We start from the raw sequence: 19,916 nt of genomic DNA on the forward strand, positions 1-19,916 counted from the left end.
CACCCTATCCATTAGACCGCCTAGCTTTCCTTATAATCTTTAGCAAGCTGCATGCTCTCTGGGGGGCGTAGGAAATATAGTACAGAGTGGCTGGGTAAAAGGCCAGGACATTCTTCTACTATCATGGGGCACAAAATAATTTGAATGACATGATTTGAAAAGTCCAATATCCGTCCAAATTCACTTCTGAAATGGAGGGGCCCATTTCTCCTACCACAGGGTGTGAAAGACTGCTATTGTTTTCAGTGACAATTACTCAGACCTGTGGTAGGAGAATCATGCTCCTTCCTTCACAAAAGAGACTTAACAATGCTGGGAAAGCAAAGACCATATTTGGCCCATTGTTCATTTCCGCATAAAACATAAAGGCCCAGTATGGCAATGATAGTGACAATTCTCTGCTGCCTGTAGTTCACCCAATTTACATGAAAACTGCCCTGCTTGGCAACACAATATATAAATATCTCTTTTGTGATATTTGTCATAAATTGCAGGTTCGGGTATGAACTGAAAACAAAAGTTATTAAAACATGCTTTTGCAAGTTTTCAACAATCTAACAATGAATATTTTCTTGGTTCAGGTGAATGCTCTGGAATTCATAATTATGCAAATTTACTGTGCTTAGCTTCACTTCAGAGCTTATCATAACTGAACTTCATTGAGATCAACAGCATCCACTCATACCTTTAAGAAACTTGTCTGAAGAAGAAAGTTCATATTAGCACTATACATCTTGCACAGACTTTAATAATACGGGGTAACACATTTTCATGAGGGTCTCTTGGGCCCACTGAAATGCATGATATCATATATGCATCTATTGTGCTTGCAATGTTAATTGTGTTCAAGGGGAAAATTTTACCACATTCCATTATGTTTTATTAAATTATATTACCTCAGATTTTTGTCCCGCACTGTATCTAATTAATACTATAGTGTTTCAAAGCTGGCTTTAAGATTGAAAAGTTAGATCTGAAATGTCCATGCTTTTTTTGGACATTTAACATTTAAATTAAAAAAAAACAAATAAAAAACAAACACCCTTCAATGTAGGCATTAAACTTCTCTATATGTGAAAAAGCAACAACACTAATTTTTAGGTCTGGCTAAGGGTCGCACTGTGTATAGCCTGAGGGGATTGGGGCAAAGATGTATTTAACCCCACCTTTAAACTTCCTGCATTCCTGGGCCATCTGGAGAATAATTTGTCTCCCACTTCAAGTAAGAGCACCCTTAGGGCTGCTTTGAACTTCACTTGGCTTTCCGTGGCTCCAAGGCACCCATGTGTCCAAAAAAACCCAATTTGCCAGAATGCACACTCCAGGCAAACCTCCTACCTTGGCCACACTCCAGGCATGGGATTTATGATGAGGGCAGTGAACATTCTGTGGGTATCTCTACAGTGCAATTAAAAACTCTCTATTGGCCAATGCCTTTTGAGGGGTATAGAGCCCAGATTCCAGCCTGAACCCAAATGTCTACACCACAGTTAAACACCACAGTTAGCTCAAGCCTGAGTCGGCTGGCATGGGCCAGCAGTGGGTTTTTAATTGCAGTGTAGCTCTATCCTACGATGTACAGTGAGCTCCTTTACATCGGGCTTATTGCCTGTGGGATAGATTTGACTATGTTAGAACAGTGTAATAAAGGTTGTGTATCAGACATGTGATATAGGGCTAACAGGTTCAAAACAATTACTGTGAACTACTGGCCAGGTGGGAAAATGTTCATCTGAGTTTCAATAAGATCTTCATTGATGTTCTTCACATTAGAGTGAAAAAATCATATTTTAATATATTTCTACTTCATAGAAGTTTGTCACAACAATACAGCAACTCTTCAGTAAGGTACTGAAAGAGAAATGTAGAGAATAAACAAATATGTCATCCCCATGTTGTGTTTCATAACAAAAAAAATCCAATTTTTGTTTTTTTTCCTTCTTTCTGTAGACTGATGTAGATAACGACCTGGTTGGTGACCAATGTGACAACAATGAGGACATAGATGAAGATGGTCACCAGAACAACCAAGATAACTGCCCCTACGTCTCCAATTCTAACCAGGCTGACCATGATAAGGATGGCAAAGGGGACGCCTGTGATTCCGATGATGACAATGATGGTGTTCCTGATGACAGGGACAATTGTCGGCTCATGTTCAACCCTGACCAGAAGGACTCTGATGGTAAGAACCGAGTAGTGTGGGTTTGATTAAGTTTTAAGAACAGGAAGAATTGATTCATGGGTGGACCAATATTTTTTTCCCTGAGGACAAGCAGTCCTGTAGCACTTTAAAGGCTACCAATTTTATGTATTAGATAATGAGCTCTCGTGGGTAAGACCCACTTTGTCACATTGGTCCCAGAGCTCTTAGGTGGGACTAAATTCCATCAGGGCAACTGTAGTCCAAGGGTGACCTGAGGAAGTATGCAACATAGTTCTGTTCAAGCCTACTTTTGCTCTTCCTCGTCTTATATCAAGCATAATTCATCTGTGCTAGGGAGATGTTGGCCAGTGTATATGTGCATGCACATCCACAAAGACTGTCCCATAGAATCAGTAGTATAGGTTGAGTTGCTCTTCATCGTCATCAACAGCAGAATAAATCTTGTTCAGTTTTGGCAAAAGCCAGATTATAACTGAAATCGAAAGATGTTCATGGCTCTCAAGTATGTGAGCTACATAATTTTAGGTTGCAAACCTGGAGAGAGTTTTGGAATGGACAACTGCTTTTAATATCATTTGAAACAAAATCAGCTCTTTCAGCAGTCAGGACCACTGGGAACTTCAGCAACATATGCAATGAATAATTAAAACCCTTGTATGGATTCAAGAATTGCTTCTTTGATATTGGCAAAAGGAATAAAGCTGGAAATGCATAGTTTTTATCTTAAGTGTTCAGATAAACAAGTGCAGGAGTGCACAGCTGGCCAGAATTTGGAGTTCTACTTGGCTGACTGTCAGACCATGGAATGTGGAACAATTTTCCCACCAAACTGAACTGCGGAAACTCTTTTTCTTTGGTTATTTCCTAAGGTTCATTCTCCTTCTTTCTACTGGAAAGCCTGTTCTTCAAGAGCACATTGATGATCAAATGCAATAAACACCTTTTACATCTGCCTTTGAAGCACCTGTTATAGCATTGTTGGTAGCAGGATGGACTGGTGATCTCTTCCAGTGTAATAATGAACATGGACTGCTGGTTTCTTCCAGTCTAATAATTCCTACATTCTTACAACACACAATTTACAATAGAGAAAGGCTCTCTTGGGTAACAACTGGAACAGATGATGAAACTGTTTGGCTTTTGCAGCTTCAGACCTTGAATGGAGCTGATAACAGGCCTTCCCCAGCAGCCTCCCTCCACTCTAATGCCAATCCAAACCAAACAAACTTGCTGGCTTAAGGCTGATTGTGTTTAATGTTGTTGGTTTTTTTTAAATGTGTAGGGCAGTAAAAGGACTGAGCGATCGGTCACTTACTTTCTGTAGCCAAGCTACTCAGACTTACATTTATAGAACACAAAAAAGCAGTTATGTAGCACTTTAAAGACCTAACAAAATAATGTATTAGGGGATGAACTTTTGTGGGGCAGACCCACTTCTTCAGATCTGAAATTTGTGCTGAAAATGAACTGGCATGACAGGTATATGACCGAAGGGTAGAATTCCAGATCTGAAGAAATGTTTGCCCCACAAAAGTTCATCACCTAATAAATTATTTTGTTAGTCTTTAAAGTGCTACAGGACTGCTGTTTTGTTTCATGGGCTATGTCTACACTAGCCCCAAACTTCGAAATGGCCATTTAAATGGCCATTTAGAAGTTTACTAATGAAGCACTGAAATACATATTCAGCGCCTCATTAGCATGCGGGCGGCCGCAGCTCTTCGAAATTGACACGGCTCGCCGCCGCGTGGCTCGTCCCGACGGGGCTCCTTTTCGAAAGGACCCCGCCTACTTCAAAGTCCCCTTATTCCCATCTGCTCACAGGAATAAGGGGACTTCGAAATTGACGCGGCTCGCCGCCGCGCGGCTCGTCCCGATGGGGCTCCTTTTCGAAAGGACCCAGCCTACTTCAAAGTCCCCTTATTCCTGTGAGCAGATGGGAATAAGGGGACTTTGAAGTAGGCGGGGTCCTTTAGAAAAGGAGCCCCATCGGGACGAGCCGCGCGGCGGCGAGCCATGTCAATTTCGAAGTGCCGCGGCTGCCCGCATGCTAATGAGGTGCTGAATATGTATTTCAGCACTTCATTAGTAAACTTTTAAATGGCCATTTACATGGCCATTTCGAAGTTTGCGGCTAGTGTAGACACGGCCATGAAGATACAGACTAACACAGCCAAACTCCAAACTCCTATTCAAATTAGACACCAAATCTGTCCACGTTGTAATTCCATTGATTATGATTGAGTTACATCAAAACTGATTTTGTTCCTGGATTTGAAGAGATTATTCAACTATCTCTGGGATCAAATATGGCTGATATCCTTTTTACCAGCGATATTCCCTATAGACTTTTCCAAGAGACAGGCTTATACAACTGTCTGTGGCAATTAATGTGGAAATGAGAAAGATTGCATTTGCTTTATGAAGTTTCATTTATTTTTTGCCTGTGAACATGTGTTTACTTTTATGAATAAAAAAGGAGATACATACATAATGCTAACATTTTTGTCTGTGTATGTGTTCCGTTTCTAGGTGATGGCAGAGGTGATATCTGCAAAGATGATTTTGACAATGACAAAGTCCCAGATATTTATGATGTGTGCCCTGAAAATATTGACATCAGTGAAACTGACTTTAGAAAATTCCAGATGGTCCATCTGGATCCAAAGGGAACAGCTCAAATTGATCCCAACTGGGTTATTCGTCACCAGGGCAAAGAACTGGTGCAGACTGCCAACTCTGATCCTGGCATAGCAGTAGGTGAGTATCAAAAGAACGAAGAATTACCAGCATTCTCTGGAACAATGCTGACTAAATCATATTTACAGTAATAAACAGCCCTCAGCCTTAGTACAGATTTAGTGCTGTTTCTCTTCACAGAACTTTAGCTACATCACTCTCTCTTCAGTACCCAATGAGGTAGGTAACTACAGTTATCCCCATTTTGCAGATAGGGAAGCTGAGAAAGGGGACTTAAAATACATGGAGTCTCCATCAAAGATGGAGTTAGGACTCTGAGTTTTTTGTGACATGAGTGTTCAAGCTGTTTGACCACACTTCGAGTATGCTTTGTGCAGTTCATCAAGTGGTGGTGTTGTTGAGGTTTCTTGTTTGGATCTTGTGTCATAGAGAAGCCCCGCATAGCATGGATTTGTTCATTTACTCCATTTACTCGGTATCCTGAGTGTCTGTGAGTGCACATGAGTGCATAATATCAGATATTTTTTTCCTGTTACTGTTGGTACAACTCTGCTCTGCTGATGAAGAAAAAATACTCTGTATTGAAGTTGTATAAGAATAATCATCAAAACAAGAAAAATAAAAGCCTATTGCCCTGTTTCATTTTGGAATGCCAGCTGCTATATGAAACCTCACTGACAGTAACCCCCTGCCTACATGTTACAGAGTTAATTCTGAGAGGTAAGAGAGAACATAGTTGTTTCTCTGAGTTGAATGAATCGAGAGTGAGGCAGCCCTGCAAACATAAATCGTGTTAGTTGTTCTTCCTGCCAAGTGCCTCCTTCTTTCTACCACTGGATCCTAATGTAAAACACTATAAATCTTTAAAAGGTCTATCAACTCATGTTTTTTCTTTAACAGAGGTATTACAAAGGACAATGAGACAGAGAAATGCAAAGACTGCACAGAAACAAAAGAAAAAAGAGAGTATGATATCATCTTACCCTCATCCTAGTTTAAGGAATGAGAGAGAATAGCTGTACAAGTTCAGGCTGAACCTCTCTAATCCAGTACGCTCTTGTCCAGCAACATCTGTAATCCAGCATGATTTTAATTTGCTGGATGTACACTTGTTGTGGGTGTGGCCAAATTTCCCATGGTCCCATCAAGTTTGTTTCCAGTCACCTGTCCTGGCTGTCAGTGTTCTGTGCTGTTTATTTAGCTGTAATTTACCCCAATATGTCTTCTAAGAGCCCAGTAAGCAGTGGAAGTGTTGGTAATGCTGCCAGACAATACTGACCTCCTGTGATCAAGCAAATTCTTTTGGTCAGCACCAGTCAGATCCTGGGGATGCCAGATGAGAGAGATTCAACCTGTACCATATATATATGACTTAATTCTCTCAACTGCCCTCTCCGCCTACCTTCCTCCCCCCGCCCCCAAGAAAAACAACCTCTAGAAAACCACTAGAAAGGAATATAAATGATAGAATACACTGCTTTTAAGCATTCTGAAGATTTGCCCCACGTGGAGAAACTGATTATCTTGCACATTTCATCTTCTACCAGGTTTTGATGAATTCAGCTCTGTTGACTTCAGTGGCACATTTTACGTTAACACAGACCGTGATGATGATTATGCTGGGTTTGTGTTTGGCTATCAATCCAGCAGTCGATTTTATGTTCTGATGTGGAAGCAAGTCACCCAGACCTACTGGGAGGACAAACCAACCAGGGCTTATGGTTATTCAGGGGTCTCACTCAAAGTAGTGAACTCCACAACTGGCACCGGTGAGCACTTGAGAAATGCTCTCTGGCACACTGGAAACACGCCTGGACAGGTAAGAGAAGCAAGTCTTCAAACCATCGAGGGGTTAACCAATATTGTAAAAAGGGGCTGACCTGGAAACTGGTTACCAATTAAAAAAGGGCAGTGAGGCTCAGTAGGGGATATTAAAATAGGAAAAATATTAAATAACTTTTCAATGTTGTTTTAATTTTTGGATAAAATTGCCAGTCTTTTTGGATGTTTTTGTTGTTATTTATGTGTATTGTGTTTCAAAGTAATTTAAAACAGACATTTAGAAAACAGAATGTGCAAAGTAGTTTAAAAAGAACCTGAAAAATTGAAGGAGGAGTACAGGGAACATCATCTTCCATTGGAAATAGAGGTGGTGTTATTCTGCTTCTAGAAATCATTTGTGGCTACTACTCTCTTCAGAGAGGGGTTTAGACATCCACCTTTGGGACATCATATATGCTTGTGCTTCTATTTCTGGAAGTTCTATGTTCAGAAAGTTTGAATTACCACGTAGGTCCTGATCTTTCACTAACTTCACATGGTGGAGCTTGTAACCTAAAGAAGCCCATTGAAGTCAGTGGGGCACCACACAGGCATGGGATTCAAGTGCATGCCATTCATCCAGGGTCTGGGCCTTTCTAGAGAGTTTTATTGTGACAAAGATTTGAAAGAATATGCAATAAATACTGGGCCAGTCCTGCAGTAGCACTTACTTCAGCGACTAGTCCCATTTCTTTCAATGTAGCTATTCACATAGGTAAGTGCAGCAGATCAACTCTGTAAGCTGAAGTTTGTGTGTGTGTGTGTGTGTGTGTGAGAACATACACAAAGTTCCAAGACAAACTATATTCCCAAATGTTTACTTTCCTTGCACTTTTTCATCCTTGTTTCATTTTCCTCAAGTGGTGTGTGTGTGTGTGTGTGTGCACGTGTGCACGGAGCATGGTGTGGATCACTTGATCAACTGGACCCATTCAGACAAGAAAAGCAGGCCATACCTACAGCAAGACAATCATATCCTGGAAAACACTGATTTTGAAAAGGATATAGGACTCATAATGGGCAAGCAACTGAATATTAGCTCTTAGTAGGATGCCATGACTAAGAGATCTCGGGTGATTGTCAGATGTGTCATCCAGGGAATAGTTAGAAGGAGGAGAGAGGTTGTATTTGTATGCAGCATGGGTGAGACCAGTACTGGAATGCTGCATCTAGTTCAAGTGTCCATCTTAAAAAAAATGATAGTAAAACATTAGAGGGGATAACAAAAGGAACCAAAAATGCTTTGAGTGCAAAATAAAATGCCATACCCAGGAGAGACTTTCAGAGCTCAAGCTGTTTAATTTATCTGACAGCAGATTTAGGGTAGGTCTACAAAGCAAAGTTATTTCAAAATAACTATCCTAGTGTCTGCACAACACTACCACTGTTTTGAAATAATTTTGAAATACTGCTTGGTTTATTTCAAAATAGGTAAAATTCATTGTATGAGGAACAGTGCCTATTTTCAAAATTTTGAAATAGGTGCTGTTAAGACGGGGAATGGAGCCTCTTTCAAAATAAGCCATAGTGTGTCTAACGGCTCTGTTTCAAAATAGGCTGTATCTGTACAGATTCTGTATTTCAAAAGAGCTGAGGGGTGTTTCAATATGCATTTGAGGCTGTTTCTACACAGGTCACTTTCTTCGAAGTGGCATGGTAATACACGGCCTGAAATATGCTAATGAGGTGCGGATGCAAATTCCCTGCCCCTCATTAGCATATGGGGCCACGCTTCTACATGGCGTTTTGGAGGCTGGGAGAACGGTCTTCCGGACTCCAAATTATGTGACCGTATGCTAATGAGGCACAGGGAATTTGCATCCAGGCCTCATTAGCATAGTTTGGGCCGTGTATTACCGTGCCACTTTCAAAGAAAGTGGCCTGTGTAGAAATGGCCTTTGTGTGTAGCCAAATTAGTTTGAAATAAGCTAATCCAGAATAGCTCTTCTGGAATAGTTTATTTCAGAATAAGGTTGCTGTGTAGTCATACCAGAAGGCTATGGCTATGCTAGAAGCATCTCTGGACAGAGACATCAACTCTGTCAACAGAGTGCATCTACGCACAAAAGCAGATTGACAGAGCAATCTGCTCTGTTGACAGACAGCAGCCAGACTATCCTGCCCTCTCTCAACAGAACTGCTGACCAGAAGCTCTGCAAACAGGGCTGCCTGGTGAACGAGAAGCCCTCTCTGTCAACCAGAAGTGTCTCCACTGCACTTCTGTCAAAACAATTCTGTCAACAGAAGTGTTATTCCTCAAATTTTTGAGGGATGACACTGTCAAGACAAATGCAGAGTTCTCTTGAGAGTCTCTCGACAGAATGTTTTATGTATGTAGACTCTCCCTCAGTTATGTCAACAGAAGGCTGCTTCTGTCAACAAAACTGTCTCGGGTAGACACAGCCTAAAAGATGACTTGACTACAGTGTCTAATACCATTTGGGATGGTGGGGGTGAGGTGAGACATACTATGCACTAAGGGACTTCTTAATTTAGCAGAGAGGCCATCATCATCATCAACAGCAACCATGGGCTCAGCACCCGTTGGTGTCTGGTGCCTCTCTTGCTATTTCCTTCCATCTTTCCCTGTCCAGTGCAGAGCGGCTTAGTTTCTGTAGACTAGTTCCACACCAATCTACTATATCATCTACCCATTCTCTGTGGGGTCTGCCTCTCCTATTCTAGCCATCCATTATGCTGAATACCAGGGTCTTGCTTTTTCATTTGTCATTCATTCTGCAAATATGCCTAAAAGGCTGTAACTTCCGTTGCGTCACCTTCTGCAGTAGGTTCTCTTTTGGCTGTATCTTCCTATATAATTCGTCATTGGTGACCTTCTGCATTCATTCTATTCTCAGGATGTTTCTGTATCAACTCCTCTTGAACGCCAATATTCTTATCTTCGAATCTTTCATGATCACCCATGTATCACGTCCATACAACATGCTGCTGAATACACGCATTTTCAAGATGCTCAGCTTTGTTCCTAAGCTAATTGCTTTGCTTTTCCAGATCTTATCTATTGCCTTCAAATTTGCTCTTGCTTTTGCTATTCTAGTTGCTATTTCCTTCTTACAGTCTAGATCATATGTTATGTTGCTTTCTGGATATGTGAACTCCTCTACATTGTCTAGTTTAATCCCATCTACACTGATCTTTCTTCCTATTTCCTTATCTCCAAATACCATTGTTTTTGTTTTATCAATGTTCAGTCTGTATTGCTTCCTTTCCTCATTTAACACCTGCACCGTTCTTTCTAGCTTCTCCTCATCTTCTTCAATGATAATGATATCATTCGCGAAAGGCTGAATAAGGATCAATGACTAGCCATTGAAGCCAGAGACATTCAAATTAGAAATCTGGTATAATTTTTTGACAGTGAGGGGGAAACAAACTATCAAGGGAAGGAGTGGCTTTTCCATCTCTAAATATATTCACCTCAAGACTGGATGCCTTTCTGGAAAGGTATTCTTTAGCCAAGCACAAGTTATTGGGCTCAATATGAGATAATTGTGTGAAATTTTATGACACATGATCTACAGGAGACCAAACTACAAAATATAATGGTGCCTTCTGGTCTAAACCTCTATGACTCTATGTATTAATGTACTTGTTTGAAAGTAACTGATGTGTAACTGAAGATGAAAATTTTCATGTTACTTAATATAGGTGACCAGAGTGTGCAGGACTGTAGTTCAGTACCATAATTTTTTAAATGGTTTTGAGTTTGATGACGCAAAGAAAATAGGCTGAAATCAGATATCCAGTGGCTTCAGTACAAACTGTTTGTAATGAGGTATTTGTATTCCTACCATAGGTTCGTACCTTGTGGCATGACCCCAAGAATGTTGGCTGGAAAGATTATACTGCCTACAGGTGGCAGTTGATTCACAGGCCTAAAACAGGATTAATAAAGTAAGAGATATTTCAATGCCTACAAGTTTCCTGGGTAATACGGCTTTTGCTTCTAATGATATAGTGGTTTTCATTGGTTTAGTTCTTAATTCGAGCGCTGATGATAAATTCATAGCAGTATGTTTATTTTTTTGATCATTTTGTTGAATTTTAAATAATATCTCTCTATTCATCTTGCCCGCAAACGCATCACTTTCATTGGGACTGTTCAGTATTTACATACACTAAATATTAAAATAAAATTCATGAGTTCTTACCAATTAACTATTGTGTAAAGTAGCAAAAAATCCCAAAACAATACTAAAAGTAAGATTACAACTTAACATTCTTTTTCATATCTCATCCAGCATCTTGTCTCTGACTATGGCTTACAGCAGGTATTCCTCTGTAAAGCACAAAAAAAGTGCACTGCCCTGTATTACATTATGAAGGACACTTTTTCCTTACCCTGTCTGGTTAGCTTATGCCTTATGCACACAAAAACTGATGGTGCAGATCATTTTTAACCTACAGGACGTACTGTAACTGTATATTACATTTTACTGGGTCAGTAATTTCATTCTTACCTCTTTAGACTTGAATAGCCCAGGACTCAACAGGATTATGATACTTTATGTTGTGTTACATGACGTGGGGAGCAGAAAGGATTTGGGACACACATGGGTCATCCATGACATCAGAAAGAGCAAAAGACTGTTTAGTTATGTGTTATAAACCATGCTGCTTCAGAGAACAAGTCAGACGTTAATTGATCAGGGCAGGTTGTTCCACAGTGGTGCACTCACTACACTGTTCCTTGCAATTTCTTCTGGAGCCATTGGTATTGGCCACTATCACCTAATAGGCCCATTGGAGAGTGACAGCTGTCCATTTTTGGACTGGAACATCTGGTCAAAAAGGGAGCCTGGCAGCTCTGGTCAATGCTTCTGACAGGGCTATTGACTGCCCGGTTCGTGGTGCCACATAGAGGGGTTGAGATGTTCCCTGCTAGCCTCCACACCACTCAGCTCCCAGGAAACAGCCAGCATCCTCTCCCCAAGCTCCTATGTGTATGGGGCTGCACAATTGTCTCTACCCCAAGTGCTGCTCCTCTGCTCCCTTTGGCAAGGAACCATAGCTGCAGGGGTGCTGCTTTCAGAAAGGACCATACACATAACCATGTGGCCACACTCCATGTTGAAGCTGCATAGGGGATGCCAGCTGCTTCCCAGGAGCTGCTTGAAGCAAGCGCCATCTGGAACCTGTACTCCTGACTTTTTTTTCCTGGGCCCCAAGCTCCCACCCCAGCCCTGATCACCCCATGCACCATGTCCTCCTTTCCCACCCTGGAGTCTATACCCCCAGCAGGAGCTCTCCTGCACTCCTGCCCTCCAAAATGCTCAGACCTACTCTGGGGCACCGTGCTGTACCCCAAACCCTTCATCCCCAGCCCCAGCCAAAGTCTGCTGCTCTTCTGGCCAGAAACCTTGCCCCCCACAGACAAAAACCCCATGCTCTACCCCTAGCACCCCCCCCAACTCCAAACCCTCATCCCCAGCCTCCTCCTGCATCCCAAACCCTTCATCTCTTGCACCTCTCTAGAGCCCACACCCCCAGCTGGAGCACTAACCCCCTGTCACATCCCAACCCTCTGCTTCAGCCTGCAACCCCTTGGTCTGAACTTCTCCTTTCCACGCCAGAGCCGACACCTCCAGCTAGTGCCTTCACCCTTCCTGCATCCCAGCCCCTGAGCCAACCCAGTGAAAATGAACACTAGCGAGGGTGGGTAGAGTGAGTCTGGTGGGGATGGGGAAGATGGAGTGAGCAAAGGCGGGGACTCGGAGAAAGCGTGGGACGTGGATGGGGCCTTTGAGGAGGGGATGGAGCAGAGGGTGGGGCAAGAGTGTTCAGTGTTGTGCAAATAGAAATTTTGGCCACCCTAGCCCAATTCCCTAATCTGATGTGTGAGGTCCTTTGGTCCTTGTGCATGAAGCTTCTTCATCCTTCTGGGAATCGTAGTACCAAAAAGAAAACGTTGACTAGGTCTTTGAATGGTCATTAAGAACGTAAGAACATAAAGTATATTTATTTGTGAGGAGGCAACAGACTTACTGTGAATCAATTAAATTATGTGTATATGTCTCAAGTTAATTTCTGAGTATAAAGAGGAATGTATGGTTAATCAACATTAAGTATATGACACTCCTTAGCTCAACTAACACAAGGAATTTGGAAATTCTTTGCAGATGTTCCTAAAATTACACATGGAACAACACCAGGGCTTCCAATAACTGGCCTAAGACTATCAGCCAGACTTGGGTTGGGGATAAGGTGTAGCAGAGGGATGACCCATGTAATGAAGTTGTACTACTTGGAACCTGGTGTTGGAATTCAATATCATATTGTCACCTGACAGCTGTTATTCCATGTCTCGACCTCAGAATGTTCTTTTGATTCACTATACTAATATAAAATATGCCTCTCTTCACAGAGTTTTAGTATATGAAGGAAAACAAGTCATGGTGGACTCTGGACCAATCTATGATCAAACCTATGCTGGTGGACGATTAGGTCTTTTTGTCTTCTCTCAAGAAATGGTCTACTTCTCTGACCTCAAATATGAATGTAGAGGTTAGTTTTTCAGTGAATTGGGCAATTCTGAAAGTTTTAATGCTGCCCCAATTACTTCTATGTCGCTGATAAACAGAATTATTTGAAAGAGGCCGGTGCATATAGAGTATGTGCGCTCAGGCAAAAAAGTGGAAATAGAAAGTATCTTCAGTTGTTGACTAGCATCTTAAACCTGTCGATCATGAAATAACCAAACAAATTCTTAACTGTGAATGAAACAAGGAGTTTGTTCTGAGTTTATCAACATGCTTTCCTGAAACAAGTAGACTTCAGCATGTGCTTAACTCTGGTTTTTAAATCAGAGCATGACTGTCGCATACAGCAGTGTTTCCCAAATGGTGTTCTGCAGAACCCTGGGGTTCCACAAGTGAAAATCAGGGTTCCATGAGAAAATTCCATTACAATAGTTGACTCCTCTGCAGCTCCCTGCACTGCCACTGCTGAAATAGTAGAACTCAATTTCATTGGTTTAATGGATGGCAGCAAAGCGGGAGGGATCTGGCCGTTTCCGCAGTGGTTGGGCAGGGAGTTGCAGAAAGCCCCTCACCTGCCCCGCTACCCAAGTGGCCACACCCCTCTGTTGGGTGTGGTTTGTCTCACCCCCACCAGCGGAACACCTCCGTGTCAGCTTTCCTTCTGCTGGGTGCATGTAGCTGCCTGGCATAGGGTTCCCAGCCAGTTCCATGTGTGGGTTAGTCCCAGGAGGCTGGTTTGGGGCTGAAGTGAGTTAATCCAGGGGATGGGAGTGGGGAGGTGTGGGGCTGAGAGGGGTTAAGACTGGGGATGGTGGGTGGGTTTGCAGGGTGGGAGGTAATGCTTGGGGATGGGAGGCTCATTTGGGGGCTGAGGTGGGTGAAGCCTGGAGATGGGGAGCAGGTTTGGGGGCCAAGGAGAGCGGGTAAAGCCTGGGAATGGCGTTCCGCAGAATTCTTTTGAGTTTGAAAGGGTTCCATGACCAAGTAAATTTGGGAAACACTGACATGCAGCAATGGTCCTGATAAGTAACAGCCAGATGGCATATTGCAAAGCCTTAAGAGATCACAGAATAATTTAGACATTGATTCATTAAAATAGCTTGGATCCCACTAGTCGTAATGTAAATCTGAATCAAGAAAAACACACGTTTAACATAATCTGTGTGGAAAAGGAAGCTGAAATTCTCTGAGTGAGGTACATGTTTGAAACCGTGGCTTTGTCAACATGTGCCGCTTCTTCTGGAAGCGGCGTGGTAATGAGCTGTCCGGAAGATGCTAATGAGGTGCAGATATAAATTTCCCACACCTCATTGGCCTATTGGCATGTGGTTCAGAGTCCAGAAGAAGCTGTTTCGGACTCCAAAATGCACGTGCAGACGCACAGCCTGTGGGGAACTTCTGGAATGAAGCCCTCATTCCGGCAGCCCCTTCTTCCTCAAACTTTTGAAGAAGAAGGGGCTGCCAGAAGGAGGGTTTCCTTATGGAAGATCCCCGTGGGCTGCGAGCTTCTTCCGGACTCTGAACCGTGTGCACACGTGCTAATGAGGTGTGGGAAATTTACATCCGTGCCTCATCAGCATCTTCTGGACGACTCGTTACCATGCTACTTCCAGAAGAAGTGGCACATGCAGACACAGCCAGTATGTATATCTCGTATGTGTTAAGTATCGGAGGGGTAGCCGTGTTAGTCTGGATCTGTAACAGCAACAGCATGAGCTCATGCTCAAAACTTTTCTGTTAGTCTATAAGGTGCCACAGGACCCTTCGTTGCTGTTAGTATGCATTGCGTGTGTTACCATCACACATGCAACACATACTAACACGTTAGAGATATACATACTGGCTGTGGCTGCACATGCCACTTCTTCTGGAAGTGGCATGGTAATAAGCCATCTTCATGCCTGACGCACTGGGACTGAAGCAGGGAATCTCTAGTGCTAAAAGTGTGAACTGCTGCAGGCCATGTGTTACCGGGCTGGGAGATGTAACATCTCATATCATCTACTGAGCAGAGCAGGGCTGGTAACGTATATTCAGCAGTGACTTACACATGCCCCTGCAGACTTTCAGATATCCCTTCTTTGAGTAGGCATTGAGAAACCAGTGGATATTTTCAATGATCATTTTATAGAAGTGTTGGCCTAGAGGGGGTAAGTCACCGTGTCCACTTCCCTGGACTCAAGGCAGGACTAAGTAATAATGATACCATTCCTCACAGATGTCTGTCTCACCCATTCCTAAAAACCTCCCAAAACAGTGATTAATGCGGTCTCCAAAATTTTTAAAACTGTAATGAAACTGTCCATGATGTTTGTATTAGAATTATGTTTTCACCTTGTAAGAACAAGAAAAGAAAAAGTAATATCTGTGTTACTTAGGCTGCTCTCTTTACTACAGCACATTTGAGTTCTAGTTCCGTTTTTACTGTCTTCCAAACCAAATAGGCCTCTGCACCAATTAATAACAATTTCTCATTTATTTTAGATTTCTGAGCTATAGTTGCTGCATCACCAGCAGAGTATTGTAGATGCTGTGCAACCTAGACACATCAGTACATCCTGGTACCCCCATTTTCTCTTTCTGTGTACTTCCTCCTTCGGCCTTCTGTTTGAGTGACTTTGTACCTCCCTGCTGCCAAAAGTGCCTCAGCTGATCCTACGCCCAAGTGCCTTCTGAAAATGAGGACGAATGGGACCTAAATGTGCACGTGCAACCCACCATTGAAGCAAAAGCAGATTGATACAATAGAGCATTTTCGTAGAGTGAAAACTTAGCAAGACATGTATGTTTGTTTGTTTTTTTTTACAAATGAATAACGTTTACATATGAAGTGTAATTACTTAATGTATTTATATACATACATATATATATATGGAAAAAAGGGGATGAGTATCATCCATTGTCTTAAACTAAGTGAGATAAAAAAGTGTTAAAACCACTTTTTTTTTATGTGTAGGGTTGACACTTCCCTTGCTCTGATCAGGGCTGGACTTCAGTAACACGAAAGCTCTGAGCCTGATTTCAGTAAAATAACAAAAGCATCATGCTAACAATATCTAGCCGAATAATGAAGAAACCACTGGAGAATAAAGTGAAGGCCATGTAATATGAAGATGGCTTGACACAAAAAGATCTTTCAGCTGCTAAGAAAGCTTTTAATAACTCTTCAAAAATTCCTTTAAGACCATAGGTTGCTGAAACCTCAGATTTTCAGTTTCAAATAATGTATAATTAGAAATAACAATGCACATTATTTGTATGGACTTAAGTCAGGACAAATACAATTGAGCCAGAACATAATCTTCAACATAACAAAGCATAACAATTCAGTCAAGCACAGAAGGCTGTCACTGTGGCTGTATAAAATGGTTTCCAGTTGGCCAGAGTATATCTTATTTTACAGACCCTCTTATTAAACATAAACACTGACCATCTGGAGCAAGTTGGACCAGAACCACTTTCCCATCTCTGCTGCAAAAAGCACTTTGACTTCCTGAATCCTGATCTAGGATGATGAAAAGGTGGCAATGCTACCATTAACAAATTCGGCAATTTGGAAATTAAGGTTCCAGTTATAAATATTTTTATTTTTTATCTTGATAATTTATTTTAAAGCACATCATACATTATTAACGAATCATGCTGGAGCAATCTGTTAAAAAAGCATATCACAATCTGAAGCAATCATTTAAGCAATGTACACGCTTGTTTAAACCTGCAGCTTTATGAAATAACAATCCAGCATGTTCTAAAGTAGCACTTGATTAAATAAATAATAATGAGGAATTTATAAATGGAACCTTAATTTATATATACTGTTATCCTGATTTTGTATTGTTACCTATGTCTGCTGTATATAGAACTTTTTAAAAAATAATGCTGAAGGGATACCAATGTTTATTCTAACCACATACAACAGTTATTCAGTTATGCAATAGTATGCAAGTATTTAACACTTTTTTGGTTTTGTTTAAGATGTATGAGCTTTGTTCACAAAAACTCTTGCTGGTGTAATTTTAATCACAGATGAGGTTTACTAAGGGAATAATACAATATCTCTTGCCTTATCATAGGCCATGGGGAGCCAAATGTTGACTCAGCTCTTTTTTTTTTCTTTTTAAATAGATTTTATGACTATATTTGTTAGAAAGAATTTACAGGTTGGGGCTTATTGCACAGTATAGTCTCTTCATATTAACAAACAGTTTTTTGAGTTTGTTGCAATTCATATTTTTGGTGTTTCAGATTGTATCCCCAAGTTCCAATCTATGCTTACACAGCAGAGTTATTCCTGAATAAGCTATCCCGGAAGAGATATCCCAGAATAGTTTATTCTGAAATAGCATTGCTACACAAAAAAAAAAAAGCATTTTGCAATAGTGCTTAGTTATTTCAAAATAAAGCATCTACACATAACAGAGCCTATTTTGAAACAGAGCAATTGAACGCACTATAGCTTATTTCAAAATAGGCTCTGCCTTGTCTACATAGCCCCTATTTCAAAATACCTGTTTGAAAATAAGTGCTATTCCTTGTACAATGAGGTTTACAGATTTTGAAATAAGACATCCAGTATTTCAAAATTATTTTGAACAGTTGCATTGTGTAGACACTTGCACAGTTATTTTGAAAGAATAGCTGCTATTTCCAAATAACTTTGCTGTGTAGACACACCCAGTGGGAGACATCATTAAACATAATGATTGTGGTGGATGTGTGTAGGGTTTTGTTTTGTGAAGGCAAGTCATCAGTGTGGGGATGAAGATGTTAATATTTAAATTGTACCATAATTTTTCTATGCTATGTAAATTATTTATGATTTACTTTTTTTTTCTTCTTTGCAAGGGTATGTATGCACATGTGTATGAATGAGAGAGAGAGGGAGAGAATGAGATGAGTGAAATTTCATTTTGTTTTGCCAAAGATTGTAAATAATTATTTATTTGTTTACACACATAAAATTCACCATTTCACATCCTGCTTCATTTTGGCAGACCATCATTTTTATATTTTAACAATTAATGATAGGAAATAAACTGTAAAAAGGTTTTATAAGAATCGCTTTACCTTTCTTATAATTAAAATGTTTCTTAAAAAGAGAGAGAAATAATTACTATGCCCTGAAACTTTCTGGTACCTGAACAAACCTATTGCTTGGTTGTAAATCGCTTCATGCCAAACTGATCGGTTGGTTAGTTACAAATAATTTAGTACATTTTAAGGAAGTAAACAGCAGGCTTCCTGATCTTATTTAAAAGAGCAGTAATTCCCCTTAATTCACTTAAGCTGGGTCTACACTTGCACCCAGCTTTGAAGGGGGCATGTTAATCAGGGCGATGGGAGATTGCCATGAAGTGCTGTGGTGAATATGCAGCACTTCATTTGGCTAGTTCTCCTCTGTGGCAATTTCGAAGTGCCGGCATGCGTGTAGCCGCAAGTACTTTTAAGTGCCTTTACTGCCCACAATTGTGAGGAGTATAGGCACTTTGAAGTAGCACGGGCACTTTGAAGTGCCCACGACATCACGTATGCTGGCACTTTGAAGTTTGACACTTCGAAGTTGCTACAGGGGAGAATTAGCTGAATGAAGTGCTGCGTATTCACTGCAGCACTTCTTTAGTAATCTCCCATCACCCTGATTAACATGCCATCTTCAAAGTTGGGGGCAAGTGTAGACAAGCCCTGGGCTACGTCTACACTAGAGTTTTGTCAACAAAACTTGCAGCGCCTCTACACACACAATATTTTTTGTCGACAGAAACTGTGGACAAAAAAGCCATATAGACACTCTGGGGCGCCCTTTTGTTGACAGAGCAGATCAAAAGATCTACCTGCTTTTATGTGTAGATGCAATCTGTCGACAGAAGTTTTGTCAGAACATCTCTTCTGACAGTAACTTCTGTAGACAGATTCTTCTAGTGTAGACATAGCCCTGGTGCCCTAAAGTTGTTTTATTTATGACAAGGCTTTGCCAGAAGATGAGTTGCAATCATCTGGAGATGGGTGGGTGGACTAGTTTAGAGAAAAGAACACCCATCATGGCTATGTCTACACTTAAGAGTTTTGTCAACAAAACAGGGTTTTTATCAACAAAACTTGCAGCACACCTACACACAAAATCCATATTGTATACAGTCTGACAAAACTGAGCCCTTCTGCTGACAGCGTTCTGCCTTTCTGCAATGTGAAATAATGCCTTTGGCAACAGTTTCTGTTGGCAAAAAAAAGCTGTATAGATGCTCTGGGAGGGGCTTCTGTCAACAGACAGGGCTTCAAGGTCACTGGGCAGCCATATCTGCTGAGCTTTGGACCAGTTGTCCTGTCAAGAAAGGGCTGGGTAGTCCAGCTGCTCTCTGTCAACAGAGCAGCTTGCTTTTTTGATCCGCTTTTGTGTGTGGACACACTCTGTCAACCGCAAGTTTTGTCCGAAGATCTTTTCCAATGGTAACTTCTGTCGTCAGATCTCTGTAGCGTAGACATAGCCCATGACAATACTTTGCACGCTTAGAGACATGATTTGTTGAACCAAACATTTCTTCATATTTCTGAATAGGTCCACCCCCCAACTTTAATTTTCATGTGAATTATGGAGCTACACATATCTCATAGAGCTGGAAGGGACCTTGAGAGGTCGTAGAGTCAAGTCCCCTGCACTCACAACAGGACCTATCACCATCCCTGACAGATTTTTTTTTTAATCTAGCCGGTTCAAGACTCTTGAAAGTCCC

General features: G+C 41.3%; 1 protein-coding gene across 2 annotated transcripts in view; it reads left to right on the forward strand.

Annotated features, from left to right (window-relative positions):
• THBS2 (thrombospondin 2) overlaps positions 1 to 18,238 on the forward strand; it is a 49,365-nt gene extending 31,127 nt beyond the window's left edge. Inside the window, exons 17-22 of one of the 2 annotated variants that reach the window (XM_074988668.1) lie at positions 1,951 to 2,185; positions 4,700 to 4,927; positions 6,415 to 6,686; positions 10,506 to 10,603; positions 13,074 to 13,213; positions 15,673 to 18,238. In XM_074988668.1, the coding sequence (XP_074844769.1) occupies positions 1,951 to 2,185; positions 4,700 to 4,927; positions 6,415 to 6,686; positions 10,506 to 10,603; positions 13,074 to 13,213; positions 15,673 to 15,680 (981 nt within the window). In that variant the 3' untranslated portion in view covers positions 15,681 to 18,238. Of the gene's footprint in view, positions 1 to 1,950; positions 2,186 to 4,699; positions 4,928 to 6,414; positions 6,687 to 9,948; positions 10,085 to 10,505; positions 10,604 to 13,073; positions 13,214 to 15,672 lie in introns of those variants that run through there. The other variant, XM_074988669.1, reaches the window with a different exon arrangement.
• Positions 18,239 to 19,916: the final 1,678 nt, after the last annotated feature.

Source organism: Carettochelys insculpta, chromosome 3 (assembly GCF_033958435.1).
Source record: "Carettochelys insculpta isolate YL-2023 chromosome 3, ASM3395843v1, whole genome shotgun sequence".
In the NCBI taxonomy this organism is placed as follows: domain Eukaryota; kingdom Metazoa; phylum Chordata; order Testudines; family Carettochelyidae; genus Carettochelys; species Carettochelys insculpta.